This window comes from Microcaecilia unicolor, chromosome 5 (assembly GCF_901765095.1).
Source record: "Microcaecilia unicolor chromosome 5, aMicUni1.1, whole genome shotgun sequence".
NCBI classification, from domain to species: Eukaryota; Metazoa; Chordata; class Amphibia; order Gymnophiona; family Siphonopidae; genus Microcaecilia; species Microcaecilia unicolor.
The window spans coordinates 211,365,689-211,388,259 of NC_044035.1; the positions used below are offsets into that span (position 1 = coordinate 211,365,689).

General features: G+C 47.5%; 1 protein-coding gene across 1 annotated transcript in view; it reads right to left on the reverse strand.

Annotated features, from left to right (window-relative positions):
• The window catches only part of LRRC29 (leucine rich repeat containing 29), a 340,152-nt gene that overhangs the window by 10,889 nt on the left and 306,692 nt on the right, over nucleotides 1-22,571 (reverse strand). The window contains exon 5 of the mRNA XM_030203743.1: nucleotides 13,787-13,996. Within this exon, the coding sequence (XP_030059603.1) occupies nucleotides 13,787-13,996 (210 nt within the window). The remainder of the gene's footprint in view (nucleotides 1-13,786; nucleotides 13,997-22,571) is intronic.

The window sequence follows — 22,571 nt, forward strand, 5'->3', positions numbered from 1 at the left end:
TCCACTCGATGCACCACCGTCCGACGACATCAGGAGACGAGGTCCCGGTACCACCGACGTCGATGCAGCTATCCGATGTCTCGGCGCCGATGCAGAGGCCCGATGCCTCGATGCACTCGATGCAAGGGCGGCCGAGGAAGATGGTCTGGACGCTGACGACGTCGATGCACTCGAAGATCCCGGTGCCGATGCCGACGAAGAGCCCGAGAACAACACGTTCCACTGGGCTAGTCTCGCTACCTGAGTCCGCCTTTGAAGCAGGGAACACAGACTGCAGTTCTGAGGGCGGTGCTCAGCCCCCAGACACTGAAGACACGACGAGTGTCGATCAGTGAGCGAGATAACCCGGGCGCACTGGGTGCACTTCTTGAAGCCGCTGGAAGGCTTCGATGTCATGGGCGGAAAAATCACGCCGGCGAAATCAAAAGCCGAAATGGCGAAAATTGAAGCACCAAAATTTAGAGGGAGAAAAATCTCGACCGAGGCCGAAAGAGGCCTACCCCGACGACGAAAGAAAACTTATCGGGGCAAAAAGCTGGAAGTACGGGGAGGATTGACACGAAACCCGGGGAGGGTTTCCGGAGCACTTCCCGCACTAGAAGAAAGCTTTTCCGAAGAAAAAACACGCTCAAAAAAACTTTGGACGCGCGAGGTCGACTTTCCGGGGCTCGACACGGCGAAAAAACGACCGTACCGAGTGCGGACAAAAGAAGACTGGCCGGCTCGAGCCGGTTTCGGGCGGGAAGACGGCCGCGCATGCGCGGTGCGCGCGGGCGCGCGAGGACTAGCAAAGGACTTTGCTAGTGAAGTTTCCGATTGGAGGGGCTGCCGTGGACGTCACCCATCAGTGAGAACAAGCAGCCTGCTTGTCCTCGGAGAATCTGCTGGTAGTAGCATCTGTCCACACCTCTCTCAATTTATTGGTACTGTTTTACTTGACAAAGCTTATTGGGTGCTATGCACTTGCATGCAGCAATACTCCCTTCTTTGGCACTGCTATCATTCACTTGTATGTAAAAGTACTAAGAATTATGGAATCCTCCTCTATCAACAATGTCACTCACTTCCATAGGAAAATACCAGGATTAGAAGATTTCTTCTATTCCTCTGATATCTTATATCTCTATGCATCAATACCGGGACTATGAATTCCCTGAGAAATAACAACATTTCTTTTCTTATCCCATATCTCCGTGTAGCATGTTGGAGGAAAGTCTCTTTCCACAGAATTCATATTGCAGTTATGTGTCATCACACACCTGTACACAGCATTATAAGGACAAGGTATTTTTCCCATTAGTGATATAACCAGTGGCTCTGGAAGAGGGTTAATACCCTTACCAGTGTGACACTGACTCTGACTACGCAATGAAAATATATGGGTTATGTTCAAACAGCAAACATAGTAAATGACGGCAGATAAAGACCTGTACGGTCCATCCAGTCTGCCCAACAAGATAAACTCATTTTACATACTTTAAACCCGAGTTTGATTTGTCCTTACCACTCTCAGGGCACAGACTGTAGAAATCTGCCCAGCACTGTTCTTGTACTAAGTTCTGATGCTAACGTCGAAACCCCTTAAAATTTACACTCCAGCCCATCCATATCTATTCAGTCACGATCAGGGCGTAGACCGTAGAAGTCTATCCGGTTTTGCTTCCCAATTACCGGCGTCACCACCTAATCTCCGCTAAGATTCTGTGGATCCACTCCTTCTAAACAGGATTCCTTTGTGTTTATCCCACACATGTTTGAATTCCATTACCGTTTTCATCTCCATCACCTCCCGCGGGAGGGCATTCCACATATCCACCACCCTCTCTGTGAAAAAATACTTCCTGACATTACTCCTGAGTCTGCCCCCCTTCAACCTCAATTCATGTCCTCTAGTTCTACCGCCTTCCCGTCTCCGGAAAAGGTTCATTTGCGGATTAACAACTTTCAAATATTTGAACATCTGTATCATGTCACCCCTGTTTCTCCTTTCCTCCAAGGTATACGTGTTCAGGTCAGCAAGTCTCTCCTTGTACGGTTTGCAATGCAAATCCCATACCATTTTTGTAGCTTTTCTTTGCACTCCTTCCAGTCTTTTTATATCTTCAGCAAGAATGCTCACTGTATTTAAATGCAACAAATAATGCGAAGAATCCTTCACAAAAGAACGAGCCTGGCAAACAAATGGTTTCAGATAATAATCAATGTAATTAGAAAGGGGCTCTAAAATAGAGCCACATCCCGATACTATGGGGTGGCCAGGAGGACATTCCAAGGACTTGTGCATCTTTGGTACAAAATAGATATATGGAATGGAATAATGCTTCTTCCACAGGTATTGATATTCCTTGTTCAAAATGACCCCCTCCTCTTGTGCCTGAGATAGTAATTCACCCACCATACTATGAATATGACCAGATGGGTCAACATAAATTTCTCTATAATAAGTAACATCCTGAAGCTGCCGCACTGCTTCTTGTACATAAGCACTTTTGTCCTGTAGCACCATCGCGCCTCACTAGTCAGCTCTCAATAATGATTGACGGATCGCTTCTAAACATCTTCAGAGAACACTTCTGCTGATGGGACAAATTAGACCATGTCCCTTTGGTTTGCTGTTCTACAGTTTGAACACCCCGTAAAACCAGACGCTCAAATGCCACTATGGAAGGATATGTCAGCCCCAGAGGGACCACTTCGATCTTAAACGTCCCGAAATTAAAGACTGTGAGAATGTGTGCCTTTTGAAAAAGCGAATTTGTGAAACTCGGCCTGAGTCAAGGTCACTGAAGAGCGAGTTATCGGCATCGAAGTGACTTGCCCTGGGTCCAAGGGGATTGTATCTCACTTGCAAATAGTGGAACATTGTCTATACAACATATTATAAGGACTGGTAATGCCTGACCATGAGATGATAAGTTCGGGAAGGTCAAGTTCAACTAACACAGGCGGAGAAAATCTATAGTCCTTTGGGGATTGTTTAAAGAGACATTATTATAATAATCCCAATATAATAATTTCAATGTGATGGAGTGTTAATATTCCGTGGACAGCATGTCAGCATAATATAATATGAAGTGTTTCATTTATTATTAATTGAAAGGTCATTGGATAATAAGGAGTTTATAGGTGAGAGTGAATGAGCGAGTGACTCCTTGAGGCAGCTGGGTAGAGTCGCTAGGATGTTGACTGTGCATAAATTTAAGGTGATTATTTGTAAGTAATGTGAGGACAATTGCACTCATATTGAGGGATAGAACAAAGTGTTTTGGGTAAATGTATCCTAATAAATGTGGCTACATAAAGCAATCTCCACAATGTTTGATTTATCCACCTTATAGATACCTAGAGGGATCACGTGATGGACTGAGAGAGAAGAAGACGTGTTTGTGCTCTCTCTTGGGCTAACCCCCCCCCCCCCCCCCCAACGCCTATTGCAACGGAAAATAGCTGAAACGAATACCGAGTGCAGTGCTGACACATTGTCTATGGACTTCTTTGTAGTTCGTGAAAGTAGGGTGATGCCGGGCAGGACTGTAAAGAAAGAGCCAGAAAAACAGCGCAGACACGGTGAAGGCAAGATGGCGGTGAGCCCAAAACAGGAGGCCGCTCCTATGTTTAATGCCGCTCAGCTCTCACAGCTCACGGAAGCGGTGCAGTCCGCTATAGCTCCCCAGTTCGCCAAGCTAGCCAACCAACTCGCTGGGATGGAAGCGCGATTGGATGAGACAACTCGAAGAACAGGGGAACTGGAGATAGGAGTTTCTGACATTGAAGACTCCGAGGCTGCCAGAACACTAGTGATAAAAGACTTGCAAAGCGAGTCTAACCCACCACATCGATGACTTGGAAAACAGATCCCGAAGGTCGAATCTCCGTTTAATTGGCATACCGGAATCGATCCCAGATCGTTCCCTCTCCTTCCAACTACAGCACTGGTTAAAGACGGAGTTCGCGCTCTCGGACAGCGCAGGACCACTTTGCTTGGAGAGGGCACACCGAATGGGGAAACGGAACAACACGAACAACAGACCGCGGGCAGTAATCATCAAAGTGCACAACTTCATCCACAAAGAGGAAATCTTGCGAGGGGCCCGACAAAAATGGGACACGCTGCTATTTGAGGGGTCACCTGTAAAGGTGTTCCAAGATTATTCTCTGGCAGTACAAGAGAAAAGAAGAGCTTTTGGGCCCATCTGCAAGCGCTTAGCGGACAACAAACAACGTTTCATGCTGTTGTACCCAGCATTACTAAAGGTGCAAATAGAGGGGTCATGGAGAACCTTTACGACGCTACAGGAAGCACAACAGGGCCTAAAATATGACCCTACTGTGGATTCAAGCTCGAATTGATCGGCCTGCATAGAAGGAACACAAAAAGAAATACAGAAAGCAAAAGTGTCTGGTAAAGTTGACAAAAATGTTTGAACTTTGGATTGAAAGTTATTATAAGACTTTGTTGAGTTGATGCCACCAATTGCTTAGATATAATGCTAAGTTTCATTAATATATCTAGTTGGAATAATGCGTGCAGGGGTGTGGTACCAGTAGGGGAAGTGGGGGGGGGGACGCCACCATCTTTAGATCTACACTCCCCCAACCGATGTTCGGGATGGAGAGTGGAGGGTTAATAGGGGAGGTAAAAGGAGGTTTGGGAGGGAGGAGGGGAGGGGAGGGAGGAGGGGGAGGGTTGAGGCAGACATTTCTACAGCAATGGGTTTGGAGGATTGCGTTCAAGGAAATAGGAGCCTGGGAAATTGACAGATCCTGTTTACATAATCAGAAAGGGGCTGTTATTAGCTCTGATGAGGAACAAGACTCAGAGTCGTTTAACGACGAGAAGGGTAGGGGCACCCTGGTGAGCTGGGCACTAGGGACCCCACAAGTCATAAGAGACAGCTTAATCGAACTTTTGAATACCTTCCATTACTAGTGGTGCAGTTACACGGTTCCTAACTTGGAATGTGGGTGGAGTCACCTCCCCAGTAAAGAGAACTAAGATACTAGCTGCCTTAAAAAGACACAAAGCGGACGTGGTCTGCTTACAAGAAACTCGCTTATCCCCAGAGGAACACCAAAAGTTGAAACAAGGATGGGTAGGAGAAGTGCATGCAGCTTCGGCTGCAGGGAGAAAACGAGGAGTAGCTATTTTGCTCAGAAAGGGCCTAGTGGCCAGGTCGCAGCTAGTAGAGAGCGACCCCCAAGGGAGGTTTATCATTATTCATCTCTGGTTACACCATAAAGAGTACCTAGTAGTTGCTGTATATGGCCCGAACCAATATGATAAGATATTCTATGATCAGCTTGTACACTCATGCCTGCTTTACAAATCATTATCAATATTAATCATGGGAGATTTCAATTTAGTGGCAGACCCCCTAATGGACTGCTCAACGCCTAGACGCGCAGCGAGAGGGGGGCCTAACGTAAGAGCTTTACATCAATTTATGCAAGAACTCAGTGTTGTGGACGCTTGGCGTACATTGCACCCGGACATCCGAGATTTCACGCATCTCTCCAGGGCGCATGGTACGTTCTCTAGGATTGACTACACACTAGTTGATAGGAAGATATTTTCACAAATACAGGCGGTGGAGATTGGGCCAGAAGAAGTCTCAGACCAAGCGATGGTCTGGGCAGACTTGAAGGTGCCAAATAGTACACACAATACCCCAGGATGGCGCTTTCCGTCCTACCTGGCATCGAACCCAGACTTCCAGGAATATATACAAGGAAGATGGGCGGAATACATAGATCTAAATTCAGAATATAAGAATCGCCCAGATATATTTTGGCCGGCGGCGAAAGCTGTCATCAGGGGAGAGATCATTGCATTCACAGCTAGGCGTGAACGCAGACTGACGGGGGCCATTGTGCACTTAGAAAAAAAGCTCCAAAAAACGAAGCGTAGGTTCATCCAGGCTCCCACAAGTCAACACAAAGAACAAATGCAAGCGGCACGGGTAGCGTTAAATTCACTGCTTCAAGAGAAAGCCTCTAAGGCATTAGTGCTCAGGAAATATAAGCTTCAGAGGCTGGGTAATAGGACGGGTGCACTACTGGCACGACTAGTTAAGCAAAGGGGAGGACCCCGAGTGATTACAGTGGTAAAAGATAAAGAGGGCGTACTCCAATACAAGAGGGAACAGGTGGCCCAGGCCTTCCAGGACTTCTTCAGCATAATGTACAAGCGGGGGCAAGCTCCAACATTGATAAAAGTGCGAGAATACTTACACAAAGCAGGCATGCCCCAATTAACTAAAGAAGAGGCAAGAGCCCTGGGGGACCCGATATCGGGGAAAGAGTTGCAAGACATTATCAAATCCCTACCCACTCATTCAGCCCCAGGTCCCGATGGATACACCAGTGAATTTTACAAAATATTAGGACCCTCGATTGTAGGAGCTCTGCAAGATTATTTTGAAGAGGTGGTAGAACAACAGAAATTTCCCCCAAATGCAAATGAAGCTCTGATAACCCTAATTCTTAAACCAGGAAGGTTGGAGTCCAATGCAGATTCATATCGTCCAATCTCTCTAATAAATGTGGACGTAAAAATCTTGGCCAAATTGTTATCTAATAGGTTACACCAATACATCCCTCGTCTTATAGGTCCAGAGCAGGTGGGGTTTGTTCGCAATCGCCATTCAGTAGTGAATGTTAGATGATTATTACTAGCTATGAGTCACTGCCAACAAGCAAAGATCAAGTCCGCGCTAATCAGCTTAGATGCTGAGAAAGCGTTTGATAGCGTAGATTTGGACTACTTATTTCAGGTGCTCCATCATATAGGAATACAGGCATGGGCCTACCAAGCGATCCAGTCGTTATACACGAACCCAACAGCTGCCGTACTGGTTAATGGAGTGTGAACCCCGCAATTCCCTGTTTTGCAGGGAACTAGGCAGGGATGCCCTTTCTCCCCGGTATTGTTCCTACTAGCCCTCGAACCTCTACTGAGGACCCTAGTTAGAGAAGAGGGAATAGTGGGTGTAGAAGTGGGAGGAGAGAATCTTAAAGTGATGGCATTCGCTGACGACTTGCTGATAGTGACAGCTTATCCAGAGAGTTCAGTGCGAAAACTGATACAAAGAACTTCAAGTTTTGGCGAACTCTCAGGATTTAAAATAAATCTGCAGAAATCTTATATTATGCAAATGTACCCTCAGGGAGTAACTGCATCTCTAGAGGAAGATGCCCAGTTAAAAAAGGGGACAGAGATCAAATATTTAGGTGTCCAGATACCACAGGATTTGTCTAAACTCTATGACTTAAATATACAACCCCTGCTATTGAGAACTACAACGAAACTGGCACAATGGCAGGCGCTACCTATATCGCTTTTAGGGCGAATAGCATTGTATAATATGATGGTAGTGCCCTGCTGGCTTTATATGTTTCAAATGTTACCATTATACTTAAAAAGACTAGATGAACAAAAACTGAACTCAGCTTTGACAAAATTCCTGTGGAAAGGGAAGAGACCGAGATTGCCTCTTGCCATGGTCTGTACCCCAAAGCAATATGGAGGCCTAGGCCTCTTAGATATCAGATCATTAACTGTGGCATGTACCATAAGACACTTGAATGACTGGTTTAGAGGCACTACTGATTTCTCTGCAACAAAGATCGAGTTGGAACTTTTCAGACCTTATCATTTCAGTAGTCTCCTTCATGGCTTAAAATGCTCAATATCTCCAATACTGGAGGTCTCACACATCTTACCCACAGCACAAAAAGCTTGGCGGTGGCTCTGTAAATTACATCACTGCTCCTATAAAGTGACCCCTTTGCTCCCCCATATGTGGCAACCCGGCATTCTCACCAGGCCTTCTATATGGTATATTCAGCAAATGGCCAGAGCGAGGAGTTACCTATTTACAGCAAATCATCACCGAAGAGGGGAAATTACAACCTCATGCCACATTGCAAGGATTACAACTATTGGGACCAAATGACTATTTTCACTATTGGCAAATACGCCACTATGTGTCCAGCCTGCCCTGGGAAGACCTCACAGAGGACGTCCAAGAGGAACTGGCTTCAGCGTTGTCCTTGAACTCGCAACAGAGAGTACCATTGCATTATCATCATAGACATATTAAAGACACTAAATCTGAATTAGATTATGCTAAGTTTGCCAGAGACTGGGGAAGAGACCTGTCAGTACAGATACCAACCAACGTGTTCATGGAACACGTTCTCTCATTGCGGCAAGTGACAGCATGGGCTACACATTGGGAACTCCAATATCGATTTGCATTACGGCTCTATGTCCCCCCTCGTCGGGCATTTCACATGGGGCTATCCCCAGACGGGGCCTGCCCCAAATGCAAGGGGAATGGAGTGACATTAGGACACATGTTCTGGAGCTGCCCAAGAGTCACACGCTTCTGGTCCAGTCTACTTAGTCAAATTGAGAACTTATGGAAGGCAAAATGGAGGTGTGTGCCCCTATTACTGTTTGGTAAGCCGGAACTTAGCAGGCCTGGGCCTATGTGGCCTTTGTAAAGAGAGCTACTATGATGGCAAAGAAAACCATCTTAATAGACTGGCTGGAGGTCACAGGACCATCGATTCAGACATGGCGAACCCAAATGATAAATCTCATGAGGATGGAAAGGATACAGACAAAGGAGCAGCCGCGCCCGGAGTTTGACCTTTTAATGGATAGATGGAGCACGTTCCTGGTAACGCTGTCCTCCGAATCTAGAAGTCAGTTATTGAACATGTAGTAGGAAGAGAACGATATACATTATGTCTGTCTCATATCAAGGTGGGGTAGGGAAGGGGTAGGGGGGAGGGGAGAGGGCAGGTAGTTAAGTTGTTAAAATGATGGTATCAGAACCTATAGAGTTGTCTGTAAGAATTGTTGCTGTTTATGTTACCAATAAAAATGATTTAAACACATTTCTGTGGCAAGGAAAACGCGCACGCATTGGATTACATAAACTTATGAGACCTTGCCTAAAAGGAGGGCTGGGGCTGCTTGATTTAAAACTTATTTCAATTGCTTGTAACCTGAGACATTTATCAGATTGGTTTCGTTCCAGAGAGTTTTTCTCCTGTACGAAAGTGGAAACCATGCTGATGGCCCCAATGGGATTTGCTTATTGGCTACATGCCCCTCCGGAGGCACTCCCAAACCTAGGCTCATATAGATTTCTATTGAACCCCCTGCGGAAAACATGGAAATGGTTGAGTAAAAAAAACAAATGGAATAATATGGTATCCCCATTACTACCCATTAAGGGTAACTCAGCATTCCCGGAGGGAGGGAATTCTGCGTTGTTTAGGAAATGGGAGATGTGTGGTATCAAATATCTATTCCAAGTAGTGTCGGAGACAGGGATTATTAAAACATTTCAGGCCCTGTGTACAGAATTTGGACTTGAACAAAAAGACTATTTTCAATATTTGCAACTTAAACACTATATACGAACGTTGCCGGCAATGGCTCTTACCCAACAAATATGGGAATCAATGAGTGAGATGCTGGGCGTGGAAGCACAATTAAAAGTGCCACTCAAATACTTTCATCATCATTTAAGAGATTTACAGGAAACACTTGACTACGCGCAGGTGTCACAACAATGGTATCAGGAGCTCCGATGGAAACCGGATCCAGAACAGATAAAACTGAGCTTAAAGGGTGTGTACAGTGTGACGGAGAATGTAACCTGGCAGGAAATGCATTACAAATTTCTCATGAGATTGTATATATCACCACACAGGGCCTACAAAGCGACTTTGAGAGCAACGGATGACTGCCCAAAATGTGGAACAGTGGGGGCATCTTTGGGACATATGTTCTGGTACTGCCCAAGGGTAAAGCCCTTCTGGATAAAACTTGGACAACAAGTATCACAAATGTGGAACATACATTGGCAACCAACACCGGGACAATTATTTGATGTCTATAAAATTTATGGTAAGCCACCAGAGAGACTTAAAGAGTTCTTGAAAAGAGTAATCTTGATGGGCAAACGTACCATATTACAACTATGGTTACAACCAGACCCACCCGAAACACCGCAATGGCGCGGTGCTATGATGCAATGCTGTATGTTGGAAAAAAAAAAAGTGGGAGACTTAGCTTCAAAGAAGGGAGACCAGTTCTGTAAAACCTGGCTCCCGTTTTGGGATACCCTGACACCCGTTGTGAGAAGCAGGATATTGAATTGTTAACAGAACTTGTAGCGGAATAGTTGAGGGTGGGAACGGAGAGGGGGGGGGGGGAGGAGGGAGAAAATATATAAACTTGATGACATTTTTATATGTATTGTTTGCATTATTTGATATGATATGTTCAGTGTTATCAATAAAATGATATGGAAAAAAAAAATGATTTAAACAAAGATACCTAGAGTAAGAAAAGCAATTACAGTGAATAAAAGATAAAAACATATATACACATAATTAGTTCCTGTGAACTATAGTATTTAGTATTGCACAGGTAGTTAAATAGTGTTTTCCTGGTTGAATTTGAGGAGAGTGATCTATTAAATTTTAACTGCCAGACTCTTGACCATACTTCAAATGTTCGGAGATCCCTTGTCATCATTTCTACTCCCTCCAGGTTTCCACTATTGGCTATTTTCGTGTCATCCGCAAAAAAGCAAACCTTTCCTTCCAACCCTTCAGCAATATCTCCCACAAATATATTAAACAGAATAGGCCCCAGCATTGACCCCTGAGGAACTCCACTGCTCACCTTCCTTTCCTCCGAGCGGATTCCATTTACCACCACTCTCTGCCACCTGTCGGTCAACCAGTTTCTTATCCAGTTCACCACTTTCGGTCCTAAGTTCAACTTTTTCAGCTTGGGGGACCGTATCAAAAGTTTTGCTGAAATCCAAGTAGATTACATCTAGCACATGTCCTTCATCCAGTTCTTTGGTCACCCAGTCAAAGAAGTCAATAAGATTCGTTTGGCAGGATTTTCCTTTGGTAAAGCCATGTAACCCATTGGCTTCTAGAAAGTTAACTATCCTTTCTTTTAGTAGAGACTCCATTATTTTTCCTACCACCGAAGTGAGACTTACCGGTCTGTAGCTTCCCACTTCTTCCCTGTCTCCACTTTTGTGGAGAGGGACCACATCCGCTCGTCTCCAATCTCACAGTACCTCTCCCGTCTCTAAAGATCTATTAAATAAATCTTTAAGAGGTCCTGCCAGGACCTCTCTGAGCTCCCTCAGTATTCTGGGATAAATCCCATCCGGCCCCATGGCTTTGTCCACCATCAGATTCTCAAGCTGTTTATAAACTTTTTCTTCCGTAAACGGCGCAGTATCCACTCCATTCCTAGATGTTCCCTTGGCAGCCAACCACAGTCCTTCGTCACGATTTTCCTCCATGAACACAGAAGAGAAATAATTGTTTAGCACATTCGCTTTATCTTCATCACTCTCCACATAGCTATTCTCATTATCTTTCAATCGCGCAATTCCATTCCTATCTTTTCTCCTTTCTCCAATATATCTGAAAAAGGTCTTGTCACCTCTCTTTACATCTTTAACCATTTTTTCTTCCACTCACGCTTTTGCTAGCCGTATTTCCCTCTTCACTTCTTTGAGTTTGATTTGATAATCTTTGCCATGATCCTCACGTTGCGTTCTTTTGTATTTCTTGAACAAAGCCTCTTTTGTTCTTATTATTTCAGCTATTTGTTTGGAGAACCATATAGGCTTCCTGCTTCTCTCGTTTTTGTTTACTTTCCTTGCATAAAGATCAGTCGCCATATTTATAGCAGCCTTTAGCTTGGACCACTGTTTTTCCACATCTCCTATGCCTTCCCACGCCAACAGCTCCTTTTTCGGGTATTCCATTTTATTAAAATCAGTACATCTAAAATCCAGTACTTTTTGTGCATCCGCACTCTGCCTTCGCCCTTATATCATGGTGTGATGATCACTATTACATAGGTGGGCACCCACCCGGATATTGGAAGCACTTCCTCCATTTGTGAGCACTAGATCCAGCATCGACCCTCCCCTCGTGGGTTCTGTCACCATTTGTCTGAACAAGGAACTTTAACAGGCATCCACAATCTCCCTACTTCTTTCCGATTCTGCAGACAGGACATTCCAATCCACCTCAGACAAACTGAAATCTCCCAACAGTAGCACCTCCCGTTTCATACTACTCTTTTGAATATCTTCTATCAGATCCTTGTCTAACTTCTCTGTTTGTGCAGGAGGACTGTAAATAACCCCCATGTGGACACAGGTTCTGTCTTCTCTTTCCAGGACGATCCATAAAGCCTTTCCCCAGGTTCCATGCATTTCAGCCGCTCTGATATTGTCTCTCACATACAGCGCAACTCCTCCACCTCTTTGGCCCTCTCTATCCTTCCTAAAAAGATTATAGCCCGGTACGGTCACATCATTGAACCACGTCTCTGTAATAGAAACAATATCCAAGTTTTGTTCAAACATCAGGGCTTGCAAGTCTTGAACCTTTTTACTTAGACTATGAGCATTTGTGCTCATTGCTTTCCATGTGCTTAGTGAGTTTAGGTGGTTTTCTATATTTACACGACCTTTCCCTCTGTCATCATGTTTATTCTGGGGGTGACTTTCTGAAATCCCTTGCTTCCTTTTGTCACCCCCTCCCTCTAGTTTAAATGTCTAGAAACATACTGCTTGAATTTCTCCCCAAGGATCCTTTTTCCCATCACAGAAAGATGTAGCCCATCATTACAGTACAGCCTGTTATTTTTCCACATTACCCCATGCTGCTACGTATCTAAAACCTTCTTTACACCAAGACTCAAGCCACATTGAATTCCACTGTTTTGCGTAGTCTTTCCTTTCCCTTCCCCCATGTAGGAATTACTTCAGAAAAAGCCAAAGTCTGAACCAAAGATTTCAGTCCCTCCCCAAGCTTCTGGAATGCTCTCTGTGCTGTAAACTTGTATACTTGGCAGCAGTTATGCCAGTATTACCAGCTTTGAAGGGACCTCATTCTCACCAAGTTACATTGATATAACTGGTTATGGAGAAATTGTCCATATTTGGGTGACATTCAGTATCATAAGAACATAACATAGTAACATAGTAGATGACGGCAGAAAAAGACCTGCACGGTCCATCCAGTCTGCCCAACAAGGCAACTCATATGTGCTACTTTTTGTGTATACCCTACTTTGATTTGTACCTGTGCTCTTCAGGGCACAGACCGTATAAGTCTGCCCAGCATTATCCCCGCCTCCCAACCACCAGCTCTGGCACAGACCATATAAGTCTGCCCAGCACTATCCCCGCCTCCCAACCACCAGCCCCACCTCCCACCACCGGCTCTGGCACAGACCGTATAAGTCTGCCCAGCACTATCCCCGCCTCCAAACCATACTGGATCAGACCAATGGTCCATCTAGCCCAGTATCCTGCTTCCAACAGCGCCAATCCATGTTACAAGTACCTGGCAGAAACCCAATTAGTAGCAACATTCCATACCTGGGGCAAGCAGTGGCTTCTCACATGTCCATCTCAATAACAGACTATGGACTTTTCCTCCAGGAACTTGTCCAAACCTTTTTTAAAGGTACTTTAACCGCCATTACCACATCCTCCAGCAATGAGTTCCAGAGCTTAACTATTTTTTGAGTGAAAAAATATTTCCTCCGTTTTAAAAGTATTTCCATACAATTTTATTGAGTGTCCCCTGGTCTTTATACTTTTTGAAGGAGTGAAAAATCAATTCACTTTTACCTGTTTCAACAAAAGGGGGCATTCTTCTTTGGGTGCTGTTGGTATCATTAGTTCTGTAGATTAAGTGCCATCTTTACCTGTGTAATGCTGGTGTCCGTGAGCTTGCTGCATGCAGTCAAGTCAAGCTCTCTCAAGCATTGTAAGGATTTCAGAGATGGGCTGGGCTTCTCCCGAGATTTCTCCAGGTCAGACACAGTTAATAACCTGGGTTTCTCATCCAAATACTGTGGAGGTGTGAAGAAACCCATGTTCCCAAAATTTCGGCTAAATGCAGGTCCACTGTCCTTCTGTCAATATAAAGAAAATAAATTTGCTGACTCAGCGACTGTAAAATCATCAGCTTACACACTACAGAACAAGAGGCTACACTCTCTAGTGTCATGACATGAGTTCTCTCTTTTGCATAGCAGCACATCTAGTAATCAACAGAACCAAGCACATCTACATTGCTCTTGCGGAAACTGTGGTACTATAGGCCATTATTAACTTTATCTTAGTATTAGTTCTGCTGCACTTACAGGAATGTACTTTCAAAAGCTTAGGATTTGTGCATATAAGCTACCTCTATATGCATAAACTAGGCAGCAAAAGAGAGGCAATCTAGAGGGCATATTAATCAGTGTAATTTACATTTAAAAAAATTGCAGGCATAACTTGATGTCTTGTTTTGCAAAAAGTAAAATTATGCATGTACCAACTTGATATTCCAAGCCAATTTAGGGACTCTTTCAGCTGTGCTAACAGTCTCCAGTGAGGCAATACTGACAAAGCCCACTCACTTTGAATGGGCTTCGTCGGCATTGCCACGTGGGAACCACTAGTGCAGCTTGATAAAAGAGGCTCTTAGGCAGGTACCTCGTATTTTTAATCAGATTGTTCTGATAACGCCCCCTCAGGTAGGATTTGTGAAAGGTAGATCAGTGGCAAGTAACAGAGCCCTGATGGCATCTTTGGAGACTCTGAAAATGCAGAAGAGGCCTTCTCTGGTAGTCAGCTTTGATGCCGAGAAGGCCTTTGATAGAGTGGTCTGGAAGTTCATGTTTGCAGTGCTGAAGCAGATGGAGATAGAGGGGGGGCCTTTAAAGATGCGGTAGGAGCACTTTACTTGAATCCGCAGGTGTTTTTGTGGATAAATGGGGTACAGTCTACATTATTTCCAATTAGGCGAGGCACGAGACAGGGGTGTCCTCTGTCTCCTTTGCTATTTGTCCTAGCGTTGGATCCATTGATTAGAGAAATTAGTGCCCACCCGGAAGTGGAGGGGGTCACTTGGGGGCCTTCATCGTTTAAAGTCTCTGCTTTTGCAGATGATATACTTGTTCATCTTACCCAGCCCAAGCGCTCATTAAAGGCACTGTTGGAACTCTTTCAGGAGTATGGAGATTTTGCAGGCTTCAAAATTAATTACTCAAAATCCCTAGCGTTGACAGCTAATCAAAGCGTAAGGATGATATGGGGAAGTACATTTCCATTGAAATGGGCTTTGGAGTCTCACCAATACTTGGGCATGAGGATCCCTATGAGAACATCAGCCTTGTATCATTTAAATATTACCATAATGGTAGAGGCATTGAAAGGGCACTTAGATAAATGGAAGTCACTACCGCTTATTCTACATGGGAGGATTCATCTATTTAGGATGGTAAAGTTTCCAAGGTGGCTTTATCTATTTCAGGTGCTCCCATTAAAAAGTGAAGACTTAAGCCGGATCTATAAGTATGTGCGGCAATTCATATGGAGAGATTCGAAGCCTAAACTCCCCTTGAAATTACTAATGGGCCCTTGGAGGGAGGGGGGATGGGGCTCCCTGATATCCGTCGTTATAATCAAGCTAGTATACTATGCCATTTGGGAGACTGGCTCTTGAGCAGACAGGACTTCACACCCCGTAAGCTAGAACAAGAATACTTTAAACCATATCATCTGTACTTTTTGCTGCAATGCTCCAGGAGCAAATTGCCTGCCGGTGGCAGTGTATTGCTTGGCCCCCTAAGAGAGATTTGGAGAGATTTGAATAAGATTTGGGGATTAGCGGCTGATATCTCGGCTCTCCTGCCTTTACAGGGTAATCCTCAGCTTGTTCCAGGAACAAAGTATTTCGTAGATGGGCGGAGATGGGGATCACAAGATTAGAGCATGTCATAGGTATAAGGGGGCAGTTGTTAGAATTAGGAGACCTAGGGGTTGGTACAGATCAGAATTAGGAGCCCTAGGGGTTGGTATAGATCAGAGTCACCTATTTGCTTATTGCCAGTTGGCTCATTATGTTCGATCTTTGGACCCAGGTAAGTTGAGTAGCGAACATGGGCTAGAAACTTATTTTAAATGCCTGGATAAAGGCAGAGCCGCCGGAGTATTGGGATTGGAGAAATTGACTGTGCGAGCTGTTAATGCAGGAGCGGAGGGTGGTGGGGTCCTCCTCAAAGAGAAGGAAAGCGTTTTTTGGAAATTTGGGAACCCTGCATACAAACACTAGCACCCAAAGCGCGAAGTTTTATAGTGAATCGTCTTTAATTTTTTTTTCAGTCGTTGTTGTGGGGTGGGGGTGGGGTATTGCTAGAAGTTAAAATGACAGTCTCAAAGCTACGATTAGCCAGAGTGTAATATCGTGGGGGGGGGGGGGGGGGGGTGTAACAGTACTCAAGGAATTGCTGTACTATCTAACCTGTTTTCCTATAACATTGAGCATGTATTTTAAGAGGGATGAGGGAGGGTGGGTGGGTGAGTGGATTGGGGATGGGGGGGGGGAACCAAACAAATTGACGACAGAAGGAGGATTGGCAGATGCCTGTTGCATTGGTATTGTTTTATTATTGCAATATTAAGTTTATATCTTATGTATCACGCCAATAAAGCAAATGCTACATACCTGTAGAAGGTATTCTCCGAGGACAAGCAGGCTGATTGTTCTCACTGATGGGTGACGTCCACGGCAGCCCCTCCAATCGGAAACTTCACTAGCAAAGGCCTTTGCTAGTCCTCGCGCACCCATGCGCACCGCGCATGCGCGGCCGTCTTCCCGCCCGAACCGGCTCGTGTTCGTCAGTCCCGTATGTAGCAAAACAAAGAGAAGGGAAGACAACTCCAAAGGGGAGGCGGGCGGGTTTGTGAGAACAATCAGCCTGCTGTCCTCGGAGAATACCTTCTACAGGTATGTAGCATTCGCTTTCTCCGAGGACAAGCAGGCTGCTTGTTCTCACTGATGGGGTATCCCTAGCCCCCAGGCTCACTCAAAAACAACAAACATGGTCAATTGGGCCTCGCAACGTCGAGGACATAACTGAGATTGACCTAAAACTTATCCAACCAACAGAGAGTCTAGCCTGGAACAGAATAAAACATGGGCCTAGGGGGGGTGGAGTTGGATTCTAAACCCCGAATAGATTCTGAAGCACTGACTGCCCGAACCGACTGTCGCGTCGGGTATCCTGCTGCAGGCAGTAATGAGATGTGAATGTGTGGACAGATGACCACATCGCAGCTTTGCAAATCTCTTCAATAGTGGCTGACTTCAAGTGGGCCACCGACGCTGCCATGGCTCTAACATTATGAGCCGTGACATGACCCTCAAGAGCCAGCCCAGCCTGGGCGTAAGTGAAAGAAATGCAATCTGCTAGCCAATTGGATATGGTGCGTTTCCCCACAGCCACCCCCCTCCTGTTGGAATGAAAAGAAACAAACAATTGGGCGGACTGTCTGTTGGGCTGTGTCCGCTCCAGATAGAAGGCCAATGCTCTTTTGCAGTCCAATGTGTGCAGCTGACGTTCGGCAGGGCAGGAATGAGGACGGGGAAAGAATGTTGGCAAGACAATTGACTGGTTCAGATGAAACTCCGACACCACCTTCGGCAAGAACTTATGGTGAGTGCGGAGGACTACTCTGTTATGATGAAATTTGGTATAAGGGGCCTGGGCTACCAGGGCCTGAAGCTCACTGACTCTACGAGCTGAAGTAACTGCCACCAAGAAAATGACCTTCCAGGTCAAGTACTTCAGATGGCAGGAGGTTCAGTGGCTCAAAAGGAGGTTTCATCAGCTGGGTGAGAACGACATTGAGATCCCATAACACTGTAGGAGGTTTGACGGGGGGCTTTGACAAAAGCAAACCTCTCATGAAGCGAACAACTAAAGGCTGTCCTGAGATCGGCTTACCTTCCACACGGTAATGGTATGCACTGATTGCGCTAAGGTGAACCCTTACAGAGTTGGTCTTGAGACCAGACACAGACAAGTGCAGAAGGTATTCAAGCAGGGTCTGTGTAGGACAAGAGCGAGGATCTAGGGCCTTGCTGTCACACCAGAAGGCAAACCTCCTCCATAGAAAGAAGTAACTCCTCTTAGTGGAATCTTTCCTGGACGCAAGCAAGATGCGGGAGACACCCTCTGACAGACCCAAAGAGGCAAAGTCTACGCTCTCAACATCCAGGCCGTGAGAGCCAGAGACTGGAGGTTGGGATGCAGAAGTGCCCCTTCGTCCTGTGTGATGAGGGTCGGAAAACATTCCAATCTCCACGGTTCTGCGGAGGACAACTCCAGAAGAAGAGGGAACCAGATCTGACGCGGCCAAAAGGGAGCAATCAGAATCATGGTGCCTCGGACTTGCTTGAGTTTCAACAAAGTCTTCCCCACCAGAGGTATGGGAGGATAAGCATACAGTAGACCTTCCCCCCAGTCCAGGAGGAAGGCATCCGATGCCAGGCTGCCGTGGGCCTGAAGCCTGGAACAGAACTGAGGGACTTTGTGGTTGTCTCGAGATGAAAAGAGATCTACCAAGGGGGTGCCCCAAACCTGGAAGATCTGGCGCACTACTCGGGAGTTGAGCGACCACTCGTGAGGTTGCATAATCCTGCTCAGTCTGTCGGCCAGACTGTTGTTTACGCCTGCCAGATATGTGGCTTGGAGCAACATGCCGTGACGGCGAGCCCAGAGCCACATGCTAACGGCTTCCTGACATAGGGGGCGAGATCCGGTGCCCCCCTGCTTGTTGATGTAATACATGGCAACCTGGTTCTCTGTCTGAATTTGGATAATTTGATGGGACAGCCGATCTCTGAAAGCCTTCAGAGCGTTCCAGACCGCTCTTAACTCCAGGAGATTGATCTGCAGATCGCGTTCCTGGAGGGACCAGCTTCCCTGGGTGTGAAGCCCATCGACATGAGCTCCCCACCCCAGGAGAGACGCATCCGTAGTCAGCACTTTTGTGGCTGAGGAATTTGGAAAGGACGTCCCAGAGTCAAATTGGACCAAATCGTCCACCAATACAGGGATTTGAGAAAACTCGTTGACAGGTAGATTACGTCTTCTAGATCCCCAGCAGCCTGAAACCACTGGGAAGCTAGGGTCCATTGAGCAGATCTCATGTGAAGGCGGGCCATGGGAGTCACATGAACTGTGGAGGCCATGTGGCCCAGCAATCTCAACATCTGCCGAGCTGTGATCTGCTGGGACGCTCGCACCCGCGAGACGAGGGACAACAAGTTGTTGGCTCTCGTCTCTGGGAGATAGGCACGAGCCGTCCGAGAATCCAGCAGAGCTCCTATGAATTCGAGTCTCTGTACTGGGAGAAGATGGAACTTTGGATAATTTATCACAAACCCCAGTAGCTCCAGGAGGCGAATAGTCATCTGCATGGACTGTAGAGCTCCTGCCTCGGATGTGTTCTTCACCAGCCAATCGTCGAGATAGGGGAACACGTGTACTCCCAGCCAGCGAAGCGCCGCTGCTACTACAGCCAAGCACTTCGTGAACACTCTGGGCGCAGAGGCGAGCCCAAAGGGTAGCACACAGTACTGTGTGTGCCCAGCTGAAATCGCAGATACTGTCTGTGAGCTGGCAGTATCGGGATGTGCGTGTAGTCGTCCTTCAAGTCCAGAGAGCATAGCCAATCGTTTTCCTGAATCATGGGAAGAAGGGTGCCCAGGGAAAGCATCCTGAACTTTTCCTTGACCAGATATTTGTTCAGGGCCCTTAGGTCTAGGATGGGACGCATCCCCCCTGTTTTCTTTTCCACAAGGAAGTACCTGGAATAGAATCCCAGCCCTTCTTGCCCGGATGGCACGGGCTCGACCGCATTGGCGCTGAGAAGGGCGGAGAGTTCCTCTGCAAGTACCTGCTTGTGCTGGAAGCTGTAAGACTGAGCTCCCGGTGGGCAATTTGGAGGTTTGGAGGCCAAATTGAGGGTGTATCCTTGCCGGACTATTTGAAGAACCCAACGGTCAGAGGTTATAAGAGGCCACCTTTGGTGAAAAACTTTCAACCTCCCCCTGACCGGCAGATCGCCCGGCACTGACACGTTGATGTTGGCTATGCTCTGCTGGAGCCAGTCAAAAGCTCGCCCCCTGCTTTTGCTGGGGAGCCGTGGGGCTTTGCTGAGGCGCACACTGCTGACGAGAGCGAGCGCGCTGGGGCTTAGCCTGGGCCGCAGGCTGTCGAGAAGAAGGATTGTACCTACGCTTACCAGAAGAGTAGGGAACAGTCTTCCTTCCCCTATAAAAACGTCTACCTGTGGAGGTAGATGCTGGAGGCTGCCGGCAGGAGAACTTGTTGAAAGCGGTATCCCGCTGGTGGAGCTGCTCTACCACCTGTTCGACTTTCTCTCCAAAAATATTGTCCGCTCGGCAAGGCGAGTCCGCAATCCGCTGCTGGATCCTATTCTCCAGGTCGGAGGCACGCAGCCATGAGAGTCTACGCATCACCACACCTTGAGCAGCGGCCCTGGACGCAACATCAAAGGTATCATATACCCCTCTGGCCAGGAATTTTCTGCATGCCTTCAGCTGCCTGACCACCTCCTGAAATGGCTCGGCTTGCTCAGGATGGAGCTTGTCCACCAAGCCCGCCAACTGCCGCACATTGTTCCGCATATGTATGCTTGTGTAGAGCTGGTAAGACTGGATTTTGGCCACGAGCATAGAAGAATGGTAGGCCTTCCTCCCAAAGGAGTCTAAGGTTCTAGAGTCCTTGCCCGGGGGCGCCGAAGCATGCTCCCTAGAACTCTTAGCCTTCTTTAGGGCCAGATCCACAACACCAGAGTCGTGAGGCAACTGAGTGCGCATCAGCTCTGGGTCCCCATGGATCCGGTACTGGGACTCGATCTTCTTGGGAATGTGGGGATTACTTAGAGGCTTGGTCCAGTTCGCCAGCAATGTCTTTTTTAGGACATGATGCATGGGTACTGTGGACGCTTCCTTAGGTGGAGAAGGATAGTCCAGGAGCTCAAACATTTCAGCCCTGGGCTCGTCCTCCACAACCACCGGGAAGGGGATGGCCGTAGACATCTCCCGGACAAAGGCCGCAAAAGACAGACTCTCGGGAGGAGAAAGCTGCCTTTCAGGGGAGGGAGTGGGATCAGAAGGAAGGCCATCAGACTCCTCGTCAGAGAAATATCTGATGTCCTCCTCCTCCTCCCACGAGGCCTCACCATCGGTATCAGACACAAGTTCATGAACCTGTGTCTGAAGCCGTGCCCGGCTCGACTCCGTAGAAACACGGCCACAGTGGGAGCGTCGAGAGGTAGACTCCCTCGCCAGCCCCGGCGAAGCTCCCTCCGCCGACGTCGTCGGGAAGCCTTCCTGGGAGGTGACCGCAGTCGGTACTGCAAGCGGCACCGATGTCAGAGACCTCACCCCGGGCAAGGGGCCAGCCGGCGCCTCACTCGACGGTACCGGTGGTGCAAGCACCCCCGGTACCGGAGGGGAAGGGCGCAACAGCTCTCCCAGGATCTCTGGGAGAACGGCCCGGAGACTCTCGTGCAGGGCAGCTGTGGAGAAAGACATGGAAGCCGATGCAGGCGTCGAGGTCAGAGTCTGTTCCGGGCGTGGAGGCTGTTCCGGGCTGTTCAAGGTGGAGCACATCGACACCTCCTGAACAGAGGGTGAGCGGTCCTCCCGGTGCCGATGCCTACTGGGTGCCGACTCCCTCGGCGACCCATAGCTCTCGGTACCGATGCGGGAAGGAGACCGGTGTCGATGCTTCTTTGACTTTTTCAAACGAAGCATGTCACCGGAACTTCCTGGTACCAACGAGGAGGACGTAGAATCCAGCCGTCGCTTCCTCGGGGCCTAGGCTGAAGAAGGTCGGTCTCGGGGGGGGCTGTACCGCAGGAGCCCTCAGGGTAGGGGGAGACCCACCCGAAGGCTCACCGCCACCAGCAGGGGAATGGACAGCCCTCACCTGCACTCCGGTCGAAGCACCACCGTCCGACGACATCAGCACTAGTGGAGGTCCCGGTACCACCGACGCTGCCTTCCGATGTCTCGGTACCGACGATGCAGAGGGTCGATGCCTCGATGCAGTCGATGCCGAGGTCAAAGGTCTTGAAGCTGTCGACGTCGATGTACTCGATGCCCCCGGTGCTGTTGCCGACGAAGAGCCCGAGAACAACACGTTCCACTGGGCCAATCTCGCTACCTGAGTCCTTTTCTGTAAAAGGGCGCAAAGACTACAGGCCTGCGGGCGGTGCCCAGCCCCCAGACACTGAAGACACGACGCGTGCCTATCAGTGAACGAGATTACCCGGGCGCACTGGGTGCACTTCTTGAAGCCGCTGGGAGACTTCGATGACATGGGCGGAAAAATCACGCCGGCGAAATCAAAACTCGTAATGGCGATATAGGCACCAAAAATAGGGAGAGAAAAAACCTGAACCAAGGCCTCAAAAAAGGCCTACCCCGAAAGCGAAAGGAAACTTACGCGGGGCAAAAGCTGGAAACAAGGGAAAGGGGTAAAGACCGTAAAGGTCTTCTTCTATTCTCTTTTTTTGTTTTTAGCGAAAAACGCGAAGACGCGCGAGGGTCAACTTTGAGGGGCGCGAAACGGCACAAAACACGACCGTCCTGAGCGCGGACAAAAGAAGACTGACGAA